The sequence below is a fragment of the Aythya fuligula genome, chromosome 3 (genome assembly GCF_009819795.1).
Source record: "Aythya fuligula isolate bAytFul2 chromosome 3, bAytFul2.pri, whole genome shotgun sequence".
Classification (NCBI taxonomy): Eukaryota; Metazoa; Chordata; class Aves; order Anseriformes; family Anatidae; genus Aythya; species Aythya fuligula.
This window is the reverse complement of record NC_045561.1, coordinates 25,629,572-25,645,479: the sequence shown is the minus strand read 5'-3', so window position 1 is coordinate 25,645,479 and position 15,908 is coordinate 25,629,572. Positions and strand designations below refer to the sequence as shown.

At 35.5% G+C, this 15,908-nt stretch overlaps 1 protein-coding gene across 13 annotated transcripts in view; it reads right to left on the bottom strand.

Moving 5' to 3' along the window:
• Positions 1-15,908, bottom strand: part of RYR2 (ryanodine receptor 2) — a 415,779-nt gene that overhangs the window by 11,211 nt on the left and 388,660 nt on the right. For all 13 annotated transcript variants that reach the window (XM_032184912.1, XM_032184915.1, XM_032184916.1 and 10 more), the window contains 11 exons: positions 14,947-15,075; positions 13,141-13,245; positions 11,064-11,145; positions 8,613-9,916; positions 8,132-8,196; positions 5,949-6,096; positions 4,469-4,555; positions 3,411-3,629; positions 2,773-2,903; positions 2,053-2,095; positions 174-307 (listed from right to left, as the gene is read on the bottom strand). In XM_032184912.1, the coding sequence (XP_032040803.1) occupies positions 174-307; positions 2,053-2,095; positions 2,773-2,903; positions 3,411-3,629; positions 4,469-4,555; positions 5,949-6,096; positions 8,132-8,196; positions 8,613-9,916; positions 11,064-11,145; positions 13,141-13,245; positions 14,947-15,075 (2,447 nt within the window). The remainder of the gene's footprint in view (positions 1-173; positions 308-2,052; positions 2,096-2,772; positions 2,904-3,410; positions 3,630-4,468; positions 4,556-5,948; positions 6,097-8,131; positions 8,197-8,612; positions 9,917-11,063; positions 11,146-13,140; positions 13,246-14,946; positions 15,076-15,908) is intronic.

Below are 15,908 nucleotides of genomic sequence, written 5' to 3'. Positions count from 1 at the left end.
TTGATCATATATAGCCATTCATAAAAGAAAAGCCATACAGCAAAAAATTCAAAGCCAAATGACAGACCTTGAGTTCTTGATTTTAAACAAAATCAAAATAAATAAATAAATAAAACCACCACCAAACTAAACAAAAACAACAACAAACAAACAAACCAGAAGCAAATGCTTACACAGCAGATAAGGAGCTATCCTTCTTTGGTTTCTTCTTTTCTCGAGCATCACTAAAATCAAGAGCAGCTTTGTCCATTCCTAGTAACTCACTGATTCTGTCACGGCCATAAAACTCACCATATTTATCCATGACCTAAATTTAGGAGGAATAGTCAAGAGAGTCAGCTGGGTATAAGGTTTTTTATTTTCAGAGACAAGTTTAACATGCATGATTTTTTTAATCTGTTTGTTTCCATCTGCCTATCATACTGTTTTTTTCACCTTAATTTCAATCACTTTGACAGAGGCAATAGGGCTCATCAAGGATATGATGCTCTTACTCATTTAATGAAAATAGGAAGAGAAAGGCAACTCAGCAGAAGCAGAATAACTAAATCAATATTGTCACTGAAAAAAAAAAATGTTGAGCTCACACAAGCAAAGATGTTTTAAATATCCTATCTACATGAAAAAATCTGATAAAAGTAAAATTTCTTGAAGGTAGTATTCAACCCTTTCTAGTTAACAAACTAGAACAACAAAGTTTGCTGGTCAATAAAGTTATTTGGCTATGCATTTTGCCTAATCATCTCAATCTGTCCCATCATCTTATAAAGTAATTTTCTAACTCTTTCCTGGGTAAAGGACTCTCTATTCTGTGTGCATGTGTATGTGTGTATGATGGTGTGAAAGCAGTAACTGGATTCAAACCATAGGTTAGGGGGAACTATATGTCCATGGTGCGGTAGAATTGAATGTGTGTGTGTGAGTCTGTGGTCTCTAGCAAAGATCAAGCCAGACTAGCTGGCAAGGGGTTGAAGCTGTCTGGAACTAAGGAGGTGAGTGGGTCTCTTAAGAGTCAGCTTTAGGTGCCAGAGCACAGAGGAGTAAGCTATGGGACACGGGAAATCATCACACAGAATCACAGAATTTCTAGGTTGGAAGAGACCTCAAGATCGTCGAGTCCAACCTCTGACCTAACACTAACAGTCCCCACTAAACCATATCCCTAAGCTCTACATCTAAACGTCTTTTGAAGACTTTCAGGGATGGTGACTCCACCACTTCCCTGGGCAGCCTGTTCCAATGCCTAACAACCCTTTCGGTAAAGAAGTTCTTCCTAACATCCAACCTAAAACTCCCCTGGCGCAACTTTAGCCCATTCCCCCTCATCCTGTCACCAGGCACGTGGGAGAACAGACCAACTCCTACCTCACTACAGCCTCCTTTAAGGTACCTGTAGAGAGCAATAAGGTCGCCCCTGAGCCTCCTTTTCTCCAGGCTGAACAAGCCCAGCTCCCTCAGCCGCTCCTCGTAGGACTTGTTCTCCAGGCCCCTCACCAGCTTCGTCACCCTTCTCTGGACTCGCTCGAGCACCTTGATGTCCTTCTTGTAGCGAGGGGCCCAAAACTGAACACAGTACTTGAGGTGCGGTCTCACCAGAGGGACAGGGGGACGATCACTTCCCTAGACCTGCTGGCCACACTGTTTCTGATACAAGGCAGGATGCCGTTGGCCTTCTTGGCCACCTGAGCACACTGCTGGCTTATATTCAGCCGACTATCCACCATCACTCCCAGGTCCTTCTCTGCCAGGCAGCTTTCCAACCATTCATCTCCCAGCCTGTAGCTCTGCTTGGGGTTGTTGCACCCCAAGTGCAGGACCCGACACTTGGCCTTGTTGAATTTCATACAGTTGACCTCAGCCCATCGGTGCAGCCTATCCAGATCCTCCTGCAGAGCTTTCCTACCCTTGAGCAGATCAACACACGCACCTAACTTGGTGTCATCTGCAAACTTACTGAGGGTGCACTCGATGCCCTCATCCAGATCATCGATAAAGATATTGGAATTAATATCTATAAAGAATTTCATACATATTTCAAAAAATAAACCTTACCTTTCTTTTCACAAATTTGTCCCAATAGTTGTTTGGAAAAGACCTGAAAAACACAGATGAAAAAAGAGATTACATTTTAGATTATCATGAAGAGTACCTACTAAGATGCCATAAAAATTATATAATAATTTGTTTCTAAGAGGCTCTCTGTTGGTGCTATCTCCAGCTAGTCTTTTGGGAAGTTATTGGAATGAAAGTTACCAATTGGCATTGAGCCTATCACATTCTCATGGCTGGGAAAGAGCAGCTGAGCTGATGTTTCTAGTGTTCCAAAGTATCATAGATCATATGATACCAAAGTATCATATCCAAAAGTTCCAAAGTATTAAAGGATCATATAATCCCAAAAGGCAGAGTTAAGGTTCCAAAGAAAAGCTTTCAAGAGACACTGAAAGGATACAAACCACTGTTCACTGTTGAACTGACAGCAATAAACAATCATCACTGCACTTGCTAAAAAAACAAAAAACAAAAAACAAAAAAGTTCCTTGCAATCTTTTTTTAATATATGGAATATATGGAAAAAAAAAAAAAAACCTGCAAATGAAGAAGATTAAAACTGATAACAAACACTTGACCAAAATATTTTGTATATCCTTTCTGGAAATATACTCCTCACAACTGTGTATTTCAGACAAGCTGGACCATCAAATGCGTAACTGTGCAGTCTGAAGCATAATTCCTTGCAAAGTTATAGAAACAGAGTAAGCACAAACTCACTGTGTGTTGATTACAAGTCTATCCCATTGCCCTTTAATATCGTCTTCTGAGGGCTGTTCGGTTATATACAGCCCATCAAATTCCAATTTCCTTGCTACTTCCTTTTCCCTCTTAAAAATAACCAGTGGAACCTGCAATTGAAAAAAAAAAAAAAAAATCAATATATCAGAAATTAGTTAAAATGCTCTGAGATGTCTGAAAATCTATAAGAAAAGATGGTAGTTATGAAAAATTAAATACAAAAACTGAACACATATTAAATAATACTTCAAAAAAATAAAGGACTTGAAAACTGGCCAAGCTGACAAGATCAGTGTCAATACAGACAATCATCGTTCTAGCCATGTGAATGGGCACATTCACTGCTGGCAGTCACAAGAAGCGATACAGGTTATTGCTATAACTGGCTGACACTGTAACTGTGGAAATACTGAACCTACAGTCCAATGCCAGACCAGGAAATCAGGCCCTGGCCTGTAACCTTCTGAATTCACAAATCACCGAATGGTGTTTCTTTACATGGTTCCTCAACCTGCTTAAGCAAAGTTGCTACAACTTGATTCCAATTTATACCAGTCAAAGGACAAAAATGTTCATAACTAGAAGAAAAAAAAAAAAAACAGTTCAGTTTTTCTTACTTTCAAACAATAATACCCTATGATGCAGAAGAAAGAGATGATTGTGTGTAATATGGCCAAAATCCGCAGCGTGGGCTCCATGTAGCCACTGCTTTCTTCTAGGACATAATGAACTGCAATGACCCTCTGGCTGTCACTCTCCAAGCTGTTCAACTTCATACTTTCTCCAGTAGACACCACAGGAACTTCCTTTTCTTCTGTCACAGCAGAGGTGGAGACCTGTTTAAATCACTTGAATCTTAATATTGCAGGTATATTCCTCTGACAGGAGTTTTACACCACTACAAGTGAAAACAACCCTACCAAGGACAACATAATCATGAGGAAATAACTTTCTGCAGAAAAATATCCACAGGGAATACCTCACACAGTACAATACCTCACCCTTTCACCATGCTACACCAATTTGCGATAGTGTGGATTTTCTTTTACTCTCTTCCCATTGCAAATTTGGGTCATACATATCACCTTGAATTCAAGAAAGAGCATAGACCTTCTGGAAGAAGCCCAGTCAACTCCTGACATTGCCATATGTAATCCTTATCAGCAGGACTCTTCCTGGAACTGATTCAAGTCTGGAAAATCTACTGTTGCATTAACTATAGCAAAGGCCTTGACAAAAATGGTAAGTGATATTCCAGCTAGTTTAAGATGATGCAACTTCCCCTTGCTGTACACATCTTCTCAGGGGAGCAGGATGGCACACAAAAAAAAAAATAAATAAATATCTCAGCTGACATGTATTAGCTTAAGTTGCCACTGAAGGCTGGGCTTGGCTGAGTCTGTACAGGATAATGGAGCACAAAGGTAAACATTTCACTTTGCTGCATCTCTCACAGCACAGAACTTTGGAAATAGCTATTTGGAAGTCCATTATTACTTCTCAGAAACACATTAGTATCGCTGTTAGATCTCTGAAGTGGCAGACTGAAGAAGGCATTTAATCAGGTTAGGCATGTTAATCATAGGCATGTGAGGCTAGGCACTTTAATCATAGCACAGTGTCCACAAAACCTGAATGCTTTTCGTAATGCAAATTAATATTGTGACAAGCTTACCTTATAGAAAAGAAGGATGAAGTTGATGGCAAAAGCAACAAACAATGCCAACATCCTCATGTTATAAAAGTTTCGAGCAAAATAGTTCTGAAAACAAAAATAAAATATAAATATTCCTTGCCTAATAATTATCATTCTTGAAATTAATTATTAAAAATTATTTTAGGAAATAAAATAACCTATATTGCATATTTAATAAATTATCTGAAATATGATGAATGTTTAATCCCAATCTGAAAAAAAATATTTATCCATACTTCACTACAGAACTTGTCACTATTTCAGGCAGATCATTTGATAAATAGAATATCAGACATGCTATTTTTCTTTAGTGGTCTCAAAGTCGGAAGATTGGAAAACTCTGCCTTAAATATTTTTTCATGTTTTCCTGCTTCTTTCTGATTTCAAAACCTTCAAAAATAACAGCGAAAGCACAGAAAATCTCAAGAAAAATCTTATTCCAGTGAGGAAATTCCTACCCAAACCTTATATACTAAGGTTAAAAGTACCCTATCTCTTCCTTACAATTCAGAAACTTTTCCAGCACCTAGTTTCAATGTTTTGTTTTAAATCTTACATGGAAATTCCTCCATTTTCAGCCCTAAACATAGAAGACTATTTGTGAGTTAGTATATGAGATTATTAGAAGAAAAATAAATAAAATTTGAATGGCTGCTACATGATACCCTGACACTGAGTTCAAAAGCAAAACTTAAGCAATTAGTTCCTTTATATTGTCATTGTCATTTTATTCTTTTGCTATGTTACTCATGGTAGATGTAGGCTGACCCTACACAATTATATCTACTAGATCTACAGCAAAAGCCTTTATCTTTTTGCTTTGGATTTCATTCCAGTCTCTCAGAATATGTATGCCTATATATATCTTAGCTAATAAAAACTTGGATTTTAAATAACTCTGCATCTTACTCAGAGCTACCATATGTTACTGAAACACAAATACATTTCTACAATTTTAGCTAGTCTTATTTTCCACATAATTTAAGAAATTTCTCAAATATGAACTTGCTATTTCATGAAAATCTTAATAAAATGTTTAGATAGAGGAACTTGACTTTTCCCAAAGTGTCTCAGGAAAACAGAAACCCTACAACCTCACAAGCTGCTCTAAAAATTCTTGACTTAATAAATACTTACCTTCACACAAAAACACTAGGCTTTTTTTGCACTGATGGATAGAAATCTTTGAAGGTCTGAATTTTAGCCAATAATTACATTCCTTATTATGTTAATATATGTCTAATATATTATTTTTTGGATTTGTGTGTTTGTATTTTTGCTTGCTTGTTTCCTCCACTAAAAAATTCAATTAAACCTTTGCCTTTATGTCCTATTCATGGATGACTGTGGATTGAATGAGTCTTAGCAGATGCGAATTTGTCTTTTTCATTTTGATAGCATAATGTAATAGTATATATCCCTCCCAATGCACAAACACAGAGTGTAGAGAACAGCTTACCAGAAGCTTTTGTTGATATGCAATTATTTTCTTCCAGAAAGCCGATTCCTGAACTTCCGGTTCTCCATATCTATGAGTATGAAGCTGTCTTAATTTCTGTTTCCCTTTGTCTTCCTTGGCTTTCTCTTCTTTTTCTCCATCCTCTCCTCTTAGGATACAAATGAAGCCAAAATAATAAGTCAAGTTAATAAAATTGACAAAAAAATAATTAAACCACACCCTGCAAGAGGACATTGCAACTTTTCATGAGGCTGAAGTAGTCATAATTCATGAAGTGCACATGTATGAATAACAAGGATAGATATCCATCTTCAGCATAAAGCACTGGAAAGGGTGACAGTCTGGTTAAGTCTACTGATATTTGAACTTAATGATTTGTCAGCCTGAAGTGAGAATTGCTAAGTGGTAGAAGCAGGTAACCAAGAATCTCCCAAACTTTATACCTGCAACTCTGCTTCATAATTGTGCAGCTAACACTGCCAAATGTCTGTACAACTCTCTATATGTCTAAGGGCTCCCCTCCAACCTCATGCACTTGAACTATCTGGTTCAGATACACAAACTGCAGAACACTAGTTCTTCTTGTATTTACAAGCCAAGCCTTAAGTTTTAAATTCTGCATTTCTGTCCAGATGAGGACAACAAAAGCAACCCCTCTAGGAGAAGAGAGAAATATGAAAGCTTGACAGCATTTCAATCTGTGATAATCACCATGCTGCGTAATTACAGAAAGTCATAGCTAGTGGGCTGCCTTCTCCAAGCACAAAATCATAGGAACTGAGAATTATTTTGGAAGTTAATTTGACCTGACAGCCAGATACATGAAAGGATCACAGAAGCCCATTTGATGCCAAAACAGAGTGAGAAGCAACTTATTAGTTACATTATTAATTTCTCTTTATCTATCTACAAACAGAATAACTGATATCCTAAGTTGCTTCATAGTAGAATATACTCAACAAACTTTCACTTGAAAGTTTGTCTTACATTAGAAGTGGCTTCAGGGCAATGCCAGGCACTTCCACTCTTCACAGAGAATACTGGTATCACTGCAACTCACACAGTCAAGCAGAGCAATCAACAGTGAAGTGACCTTCAAAAGTCAGCAAGACTCTCCTTCACAAAGTTGTACTGGCTGCATTAGAAGTTTGCTGTACTAATTAGGAAGAAGAGTTTTTGTTACTGTGTTTTGTTACTGTGGCAAGTGTTTGTCATTGCAGGAGAGCAATATGGAGATAACTTGAGACTAAGAGATCCACTTGAAATTTTATCAGTGATATATCAGCCACCATAAAAAATAGGGATGGAGAGTTTTTTTACTGGTTAAATCCAAGTCCTATGTTTTGCTTTTTTATTCTGAGCTAATATCATCAACATTTGATTTTACCATGTCTTAAAAAGACTGAAATGATTATTTATCAATGCTAATGATCCCCATAAAGACGTGAGAGGACTCAGTAATTCTTTAAAACTGTAACAGAGTAATAAGGTTATGCAAAATCTAAATAACTCAAAACAGTTCTTATCAAATGGGAAGGGTGAAAGAGTCAGTCTCTACCACTGATAGATAATTAGTCTCTGTAACACAAGCGCTCTTACAATTTTTCCAAGACATTTTCTTCTTGTTTTCATACTTGCCAAAAAAACCTTAAACAAACAGATGAAATTAAGCCCAATGAAAACAGACCAACAAAAGACTTGATTCTCAGAAAACAATGATTTTGCAGATTCAAGATATATTAAAAAGTATACTCAATTCCATCAAAATTTTCAATGAACTCTAGAACCATTGCAGCTATGCCTCTGTAAATAAACTGCCTCTTGGATAAACATGTAAACTCCTAGGACTACCGTCTGAAACTGTTGTTCAGTGAGCTTTTAATACCTGTGGGGAAAGGCAGGAAGTTACATTATGAGTTCTGTGAATTCTAAAATAAACTAAATTGAAATTACGAAGGATGGAGCTGGAAGAGGGGAATTCATAAAATCTCTTAGTGATTTCATGGCATTTCCTTGCAAATGCCTACTGATGAGGAGGATGGATTAAATATATACATACACACACACACACCTTAATAGTGGAATGTGAATGAAAATAAAATTAAAGGAAAAGAAGTATAATAAAGCTGATATTTTAGTGAAACAAACTAATTTGCAGTACCACTAGTTAAAGTTATACATACTCTGCTTTTTCAGGTTCAGATTTTGTTTCCTCCTTCTCTTCCTTTTCATCTTCTTTCATTTGTTCCTACAGATAGTCAGATTAAGGGAAAAAAAAGTGTCTGAGTATTATTATGCAGAACAGAATTAGTTAAAAGGATACACAGACTGTGGAATATTACACTTTTTTCTTTTTTTTAGCTGTTGAAGCTCTGAGAGAAGATGATGCTTCAATATTTATTTATGAAGACACATTTTAGCACTAAATTAGAAGGAAACCAAACTACCACCTACTTAGAGAAGGCTGTGGGAATTGAAGTTTATGATATCAGAGAGGGTATGGTTTAGTGATTATGTGATTCCCCAAAATCATGTCACACACACACACACACACAAAAAAACAAACACGCAAACATAGATGCAAGCTGTGTTTCAAGACAAAATAGTTAGCATATGAAAAAGATAAACATAGAGCATAAGCATAGAAATAAAAAGTGCAATTACCTGGATTTTTTCCTGTTCCTCAGGCATTGGAGCTAAGGAAGGAGTGCTCAGCAAATCGCTCAAACCAGCGTTTGGATTATGAGGGATCAATTTATACTGTCCACCTTCCCGTTTCAAATCCAAACCAAATATATCTGATAGTAGATCACTCTCATCTGATAAAGTTCTCAAATCTGTCAAGTCTTCTGCAGGCAATGCAGTTTCTGTGGGCTTCCTCTCCCCCTCTTCTCCTTCCCCACGCACCTCATCCTGCGTGGGATCTGGCATATTAGCTAATAGTTCAGCCACCTTGATCTTCTTTGCTCCTTCTACTAGGCTTCCTCCAAGCAGCAAACTGCATATGATGCGAAAGAAGCCACGGAAGACACTACAAGCAAAATGCAGTAAGCCCATCAAAATGCTCCAGTAGGAAGAAAACAAAGCCATAATCATGTCCTTCATGGTCATTTTCTTCACTTTTTTCATCTGTTTCTTCAGGCTTTTCATGCTAAGCATTTTCATAAGAGTCATTAAATTATACTTGAGAGCTACTAATGCTAACTTCATAGTTACAAGAGAGAAGAAACCCATTCCAGGATCCTGCTCCTCAGGCTTATCTTTCTCATTTTCCTCTTTATTAGCTGACCTTTCATTCAGATCTGACTCAGAAATCTGAGCAGCCAGTTGCATTTCAAAGATGGTATCCTCACAGAAATTAACAAAAAGCTCCATCTTTTCTTTCTCCCCACCTTCATTTACAACATCAAATATAAATTGTCTCTTTGACTCTTTTACCTGAGGTTTCTCCCACTGAGTCCGACTTGACTCACTTATTTCAAAATATACTCGTTCAATGCGCTTTGCACTACCCATGATTTCTATGCGTCCAAGGAAAGGCTGAAAGTAATTCAGCACACTCTCTGACAGTTCAAGAAAAGTTTGCAAGCGGGTATCATGGGGCATGTGTTCTGAGAGGTTGGTCAGGAGAACAGCAACATTGAAACCAATGTCTTTGGCAGGTTCATGGAACCGTTTCACAAACTCCTCGTAGTCCAGAGTCTCATTCTCATCAGTTTCAGCACAGGATAGCAGAAACTCAGTTTCAGACTGAGTGTAATGTTTATGGCTTTCCATTGCTTTGTGGAAATCCCTTTTTGAAATTATGCCTTTACCATCTGGGTCATACTCTTTGAATGCATCAGAGGAAGTCAAATCCTTCAGTTTTAAGAACATATCAAAGAACTTCAGAATCATCTCCACATTGTTGGACGATTCCACAAGCATATCAACCATCTGCTTGCCAATAGTTCCATTCACAACATTACCTAGATGTGATGACATGAAATTAGAAATATTGATGGCAGCAAGTATTTTGGCAACGTGTTTAATAATGACTAGTGAAATAATTATACAGTAAGATTGATAAACCACTGGCTCACATAGTTATATGAGGAAAACAGCTGTAAAATCAGGAATCTTTTACTAATAGCACTACCCTAAGACTTGGAAAAAGATGTAAGTGACTGAAATATTTGCCATTAAAGAAATAACTAACAAGCCACAGAGAGGTATATCTGTTATGTTTATTAAAGTACTAAACATGAGACAGTTTTTCAAAAGTGATAATGTAAATTTTACTGTAGTGCAACACAAACAGAGGATGAGTAGGTTCCTGATGGAGCACTGCCTAATACTAATACTAAGAATTACTTTGCTTCTCAGTTACCTCAGTTACCTCAGGTGAGCAAAGCAGCAGCCATCCATGCTACACTGTAATCCAGGTTGCATTTGCTGCCCTCCCAGATAATACATCTCTTTCTCTCTCTGCCCTCTCAAGATAATAAATGTGATGCAATACATGTAGGAAGCATAAAGGAAAATCTTTGGATCATCTATGCTTGTGTATTTCTGTCTTTCTACTATTGATAGTCTATTGTTAATCTGCCAATACGATACCAGAAAGAAGATACATAAATAGCATTATTTCTTGACAATGATCACATTCTCTGGGGAACCATAATTTCCAGTATTAGTCATAAGGAAACTTGAACCTACTCACTAAATAAATCAAAGCCTATTCTTCATGGCTAAGATCATTATAAAAACAAATGCAATATAAAAAAAAATCTATTAATAAAACGATAGATAAATGTCTCAGTTCTTGGAATTTAGAATTTCAACCTAGAGTTAAAAACAAACAAACAAACAAAAACTTCTCACTTAAGGCAAAAGATAGGCCATATTCACAGAAACAAAGTAAAACCTATGTCACAGCTGGATTTTATGCAATTCTGACATTCAGAAGTAACATAAATGATATCGACTGGACTGTATCAATCTTCCATGCAATTTAAGATCTCACAACTGATACATAAAAATCAAAAACCTAAAGGAAAATGGAACATTAAACACAAAGGTGAAAATGTTGCTAAAGCAATTGCAAAAGAGAATTTCAAATTACACTTTACCTACCTTCCAGCATAGACAGCAACATGACAACCATATCCTTTTGAAGATCCATTAATTCTTTCAGTAATTCAATTTGACTGGAATCCTAAAGAAATGAATACAATATATATAATATCTACTGATTTTTTTGACATTCATATATGTGCATGCAGATTTCACCCTGTAAAAATAAGATTTAAAATTTAAGAAGCTATTAGGATCATAACTGGTAACACAGCAATAAAGCAATAATAAGGTATGTCTGGCTCACAGATGATGCCTCTGTAAAGTTTCATGTCAGCTAAAGCAGTGTTGCTGTTAGTATAATCAAGTTCACAGCCTTGGAAAAAAATAATGGCAGCAGCACACAGAAGACAAAGTGTAACATGCTTCAAAGTGACTGATTTTTATTTATTTTTTTTGGGGGGGCGGGGGGAGAGATGGGACCGGGACTTTTGTTCTGGAAACTTCTGGTTTAAAACAAAGACCAAATACTTTCCTTAAGCAAACCCCAGGTATAGAAAGATGCCATATGACAACATATGACAACATAAATCCATTTAGCCACACTCAACACCTTTGAAAAATGGTATTTGAACACAGTGCAATTAGTATATTCTTGCAATAAGAATAAATTAATAAAACAGCCCAAGTGAGCTCTGGAAGGCCCGAAGAGTCTGAACTCCACACAAGAAAAAGGCACCATCTCAATTTATACACATCTCTATTTGGAGCAGACCACGTTTCTGTCATTACTCAAAACAGTCTAACTCCACTCACTACAATGAACTTTGTTGAGCAAAGCATTTTGGCTCTCTCCAAAGTGGCAGGGTATCATTATTTTCTAGATGTTATAGTTATAAGATTGTAAGAAACCACTCTGCACACAGCTGAGACTAAAATCTTGCCATTATTGTGAAAACAAATCTTACCAATGATCACATCAGATTTATTAATCAACAATTAATTTTATGTATTTTACTTCCTGTCTGTAACTACTTGTATACTAGTTTCCATCTTGCTTTAGTGATTTAGGAAGAAAGCGTAACAGTCACCACTGTGGCCTACCCAATCATTGATTGTTTTTTTCTATTCTGAAAATAACAAAGATGTTCCAAAATGACAATACATGGTACACGGGCTTACAAAGACACCTTAGGAAAAATTCATTGCATCACTTTGAAAATCAACTTTCACTATGATGCTATCTACTGGAAAGTGACACCTATTTATCAGTAACAAATAAGAACCAGAATGGTAGCAGAAAAGTCCACAGATCTAAGTAACTGACATACTTCCACTGGTAAAGTCCCAAGGGTTGGTAGGAAAACCATTTAAGCAAGACTATCTCCATTTACGCAACACATTCAAAAATACTGACATGTACTTACATATACTTCATATACATTATAAGTAAATAAAAAATCAGGTCTAAAAACTTCATAGCCTTCAGAGTTTTATTACTTAACAACTAAAATGTTTTCAAGATTATGACACTTCTCTGAGAATGTTTAGTTATTTAAAAAAAATCAGGATTATTTTCTACTTTCGATTAAGATGTGTAATATAAGGATAACTGCCATTTTTTAAAAAGTTAAAAAGTTGAAAAACAGACTGCTTAAAGTTAGGATTCTTCCCATCTAACTTTAGCTCTAAAGAGCTGTCTGTGCTAATTCTCTACACCATATTGTAAGGATAAATTACAATTCTTGTCTATTGAGAGTAGAAAGGGCTTAGATGTCTGCATTGAACTAGGCACCTGAACAGGGAAGAGAGATGCTACATAAAAAGCTTGTGCAAAATTGCAGAAAACATGGAGGCAGAACTTTGATATGAAACACAGGAAATGGATTGCTTTTCTCTGATTTCACGTTATATGATTCATTTTCAACTTCATCGAACCTTGTTATAAGCCTGGTGCTCATGAGCACTTTGACTCTGTAATTTATACCCTCAGCTTTGTTTTATTCTCTCAGCTCTGCCTCTTATTTTTCCTCATACCTCCATTATTAACTGTGGTAATTAGTTATTTAAACATACTAACAAGACACTTTATCATTATTATAAGTTAGCAACTTTACAAACAAAAACTAAAAGATACCTGGGACAGCTTCATCTGCATGTGGGCAAACACATGAAGAAAACCAACTACAGCATCCCATAGCCTGCTGTGTGCCAGACTTTGCTGATTCCCAGTACATGGCCCCTATTGATAAGTCAACAAGAGAAGAAAGGTAGGTTTTATTTGGAAGAAACTTAACAAAAGACAAGTATAAACAATAGAGAAGCATAGTAGGGGGTCTGTCCTTTAAAAACTGCCGTGAAAAGCTAAGCATATACAGATTTTTTTATCTTGCAACACCACTGACCATAAGCAATGCATATTTCTAATAGCCATTCTTTCTGTTTTAGCTGAGTCCCATTTCAGAACCATAAAAAGTACAGCTGTTTGCAACATTAAACTGCAAATGTTAGAGAGGTACAAAATCTTCAAACTGATTCTTCCCTACTTAATACAGTAACTCAGGATTTAATTAATATGGGATTAATGCAAAATTGGTATAAGTGATAAGGGACTAAGATTCCTGATTTCTTTTTTTCCCAGTATATTCCACCTGTTCTAGAAAGCAGTGCTAAATAATATTATTCAAAAAATTCCAACTTCAAAAAAGCAGGATTACAAAATATTTTGAAACTTTAGAGAACAGTAAATAAAACAATTACTAGCTAACAATGCTATTTGTGACTTGCCAAATATGTTTACAACAAGCACATGTACACTCGTGACTATAAGCTGCCTTTACTCAGATTTACATGTTCCAATGCTATCACACTTGATCCTCATGAAATAAAATATTATTTTCATAATATACATTTCCAGTTGAAGGAGAACAGTATAATAGACATATAGTCTAACGGGATGCTCTCTAACCTGATTATTATATGTGGAAGCAAATTATAATATTTTTGATGGATTTACATGAGGAATTAATAAGAATTAAATTATGCCTAGTTCTTTAAATAGCATGAAAGAACTGCCATATTGTTATTTTGACAGAATTAATCCCATCTGTAAATAGAATTAAGGCTAATTACTATTTCATGAGGAATACTTCAGTTTTCAGATTCATTGTGCAAATTAATTATCAGTTTGGTATTCAAAAACTTCTAGTCTTATTTTGCAAAAGCAGCATAATAATGATAAAAACACTAAATTACATTCAACACTCCCCTTTACCAATTCTTAATCACACATTAAAAAATACATTAAAAGAATACAACCAAACCTGAAGAAATTTGCTTTCAAAAAAAAAAAAAGAAAAAAAGAAAAGACTTGCTGTTTGTAGAAGACCACAAAGGCAACGGCAACAATTTTAAGATGGCAAAAGCCAAGCAGTTCAGAAATAAACTGAAGCTTTCTTGCAGGACTTGCATTATGAAGCGTATAATATAAACAAGTTACTTTTTTGAATACATTTTCAGATTAGTCATTCAGTGAACTACTCCATTTTTTATTTTCTGCAAGCAACCCAAAGCTGCCTTAGAACACAGAACATTTGATTTCTTCATTAGTCTCTCACTAGTCTTCTTTGAATCCTGCCAGTATGTCTTCTCATTTATCACTGTCTACCCCAAGTACATCTCTACAGTTATCAAATGTAACATGTGACTTGATCAGAATAAAACAAACTCTACCTACTATTCATACAACTAATGGATCAGGGAGTAGTGCCAGCTATACAAAACTTCTTTTTCTACATAAATAAATGCACTAAAATAATTTTGAAGTTTAAACGTACCTATATTATATCCCGATATATATTTTATCTAGCTGTACATTGTCTTTATTACAAAGGTATTATTCATTTTCTTTCAAATCCATAAAATTAGAAATAAACTAACTTACCTGGATATACTCTGTGAGAGTATTGAAAACCTGTTTTGCAACCTGGATGGCTTTGGAAAAATTCCGTTGTCCTTGCTCATCAATAACATCCTTCCCAGAATAATACCAATAGAAATCACTAATGGACTCCTAAAAACAGTTATGAGAAGCACGAAGAGATTATGTAATCAAAATTTCTCTAACCAGTTCTTCATCAAGATCAGAAACATATTAGCTAGGAATACAGTTCTGGAAAGTATTTATTTTATAAAGGTTCTTAAATGATCACAAAAATGTTTTAAACTCCATACAGGTTGTCAAGTGTTACTTCAAGAACTGTATTTTCATCTCACGGGAATCAATAGGAACAATAGTAAACTGAAATAATAAAATAAAATAAAATAAAATAAAATAAAATAAAATAAAATAAAATAAAATAAAATAAAATAAAATAAAATAAAATAAAATAAAATAAAATAAAATAAAATAAAATAAAAATACACAAACCTCCCCCATATACCTTAAAATCAAGATTAAAAAAAAAAAAAAAAAAGATATATAGAGAGACAGACAGAGAGCTAGATCTGTTGGTATCTGCCATATTCTGCATTCTGAACAGGTCTCAATAGTATGGCAATGCTGCATGCTGCTCTTTATACTGTTTGCTTGACACCCAGTCAATAGCAGGAACAAATGTTGCTTTGTGTGCATGATTCTTCTTTCTGTCTTCCTCAAAGGAAACCTTATTAAAGTTTCAACAAAGTAAGCAATGGAATAGAAATTGTATTGTCCCTACAACTTCTACAGAATGTGTAAGGATAAATAGCAACATTGGTAACAACAGCAACTTAAAGAATACTGATTTTAATAGATTGGAATTCTTAGACACCATACATACATGACTAAAGAGAAAATTTAACTAGCTAAATAAAGATTAGACTATTCTTACACTTTACTGCATGCCATCACATGGCTGTGCATCT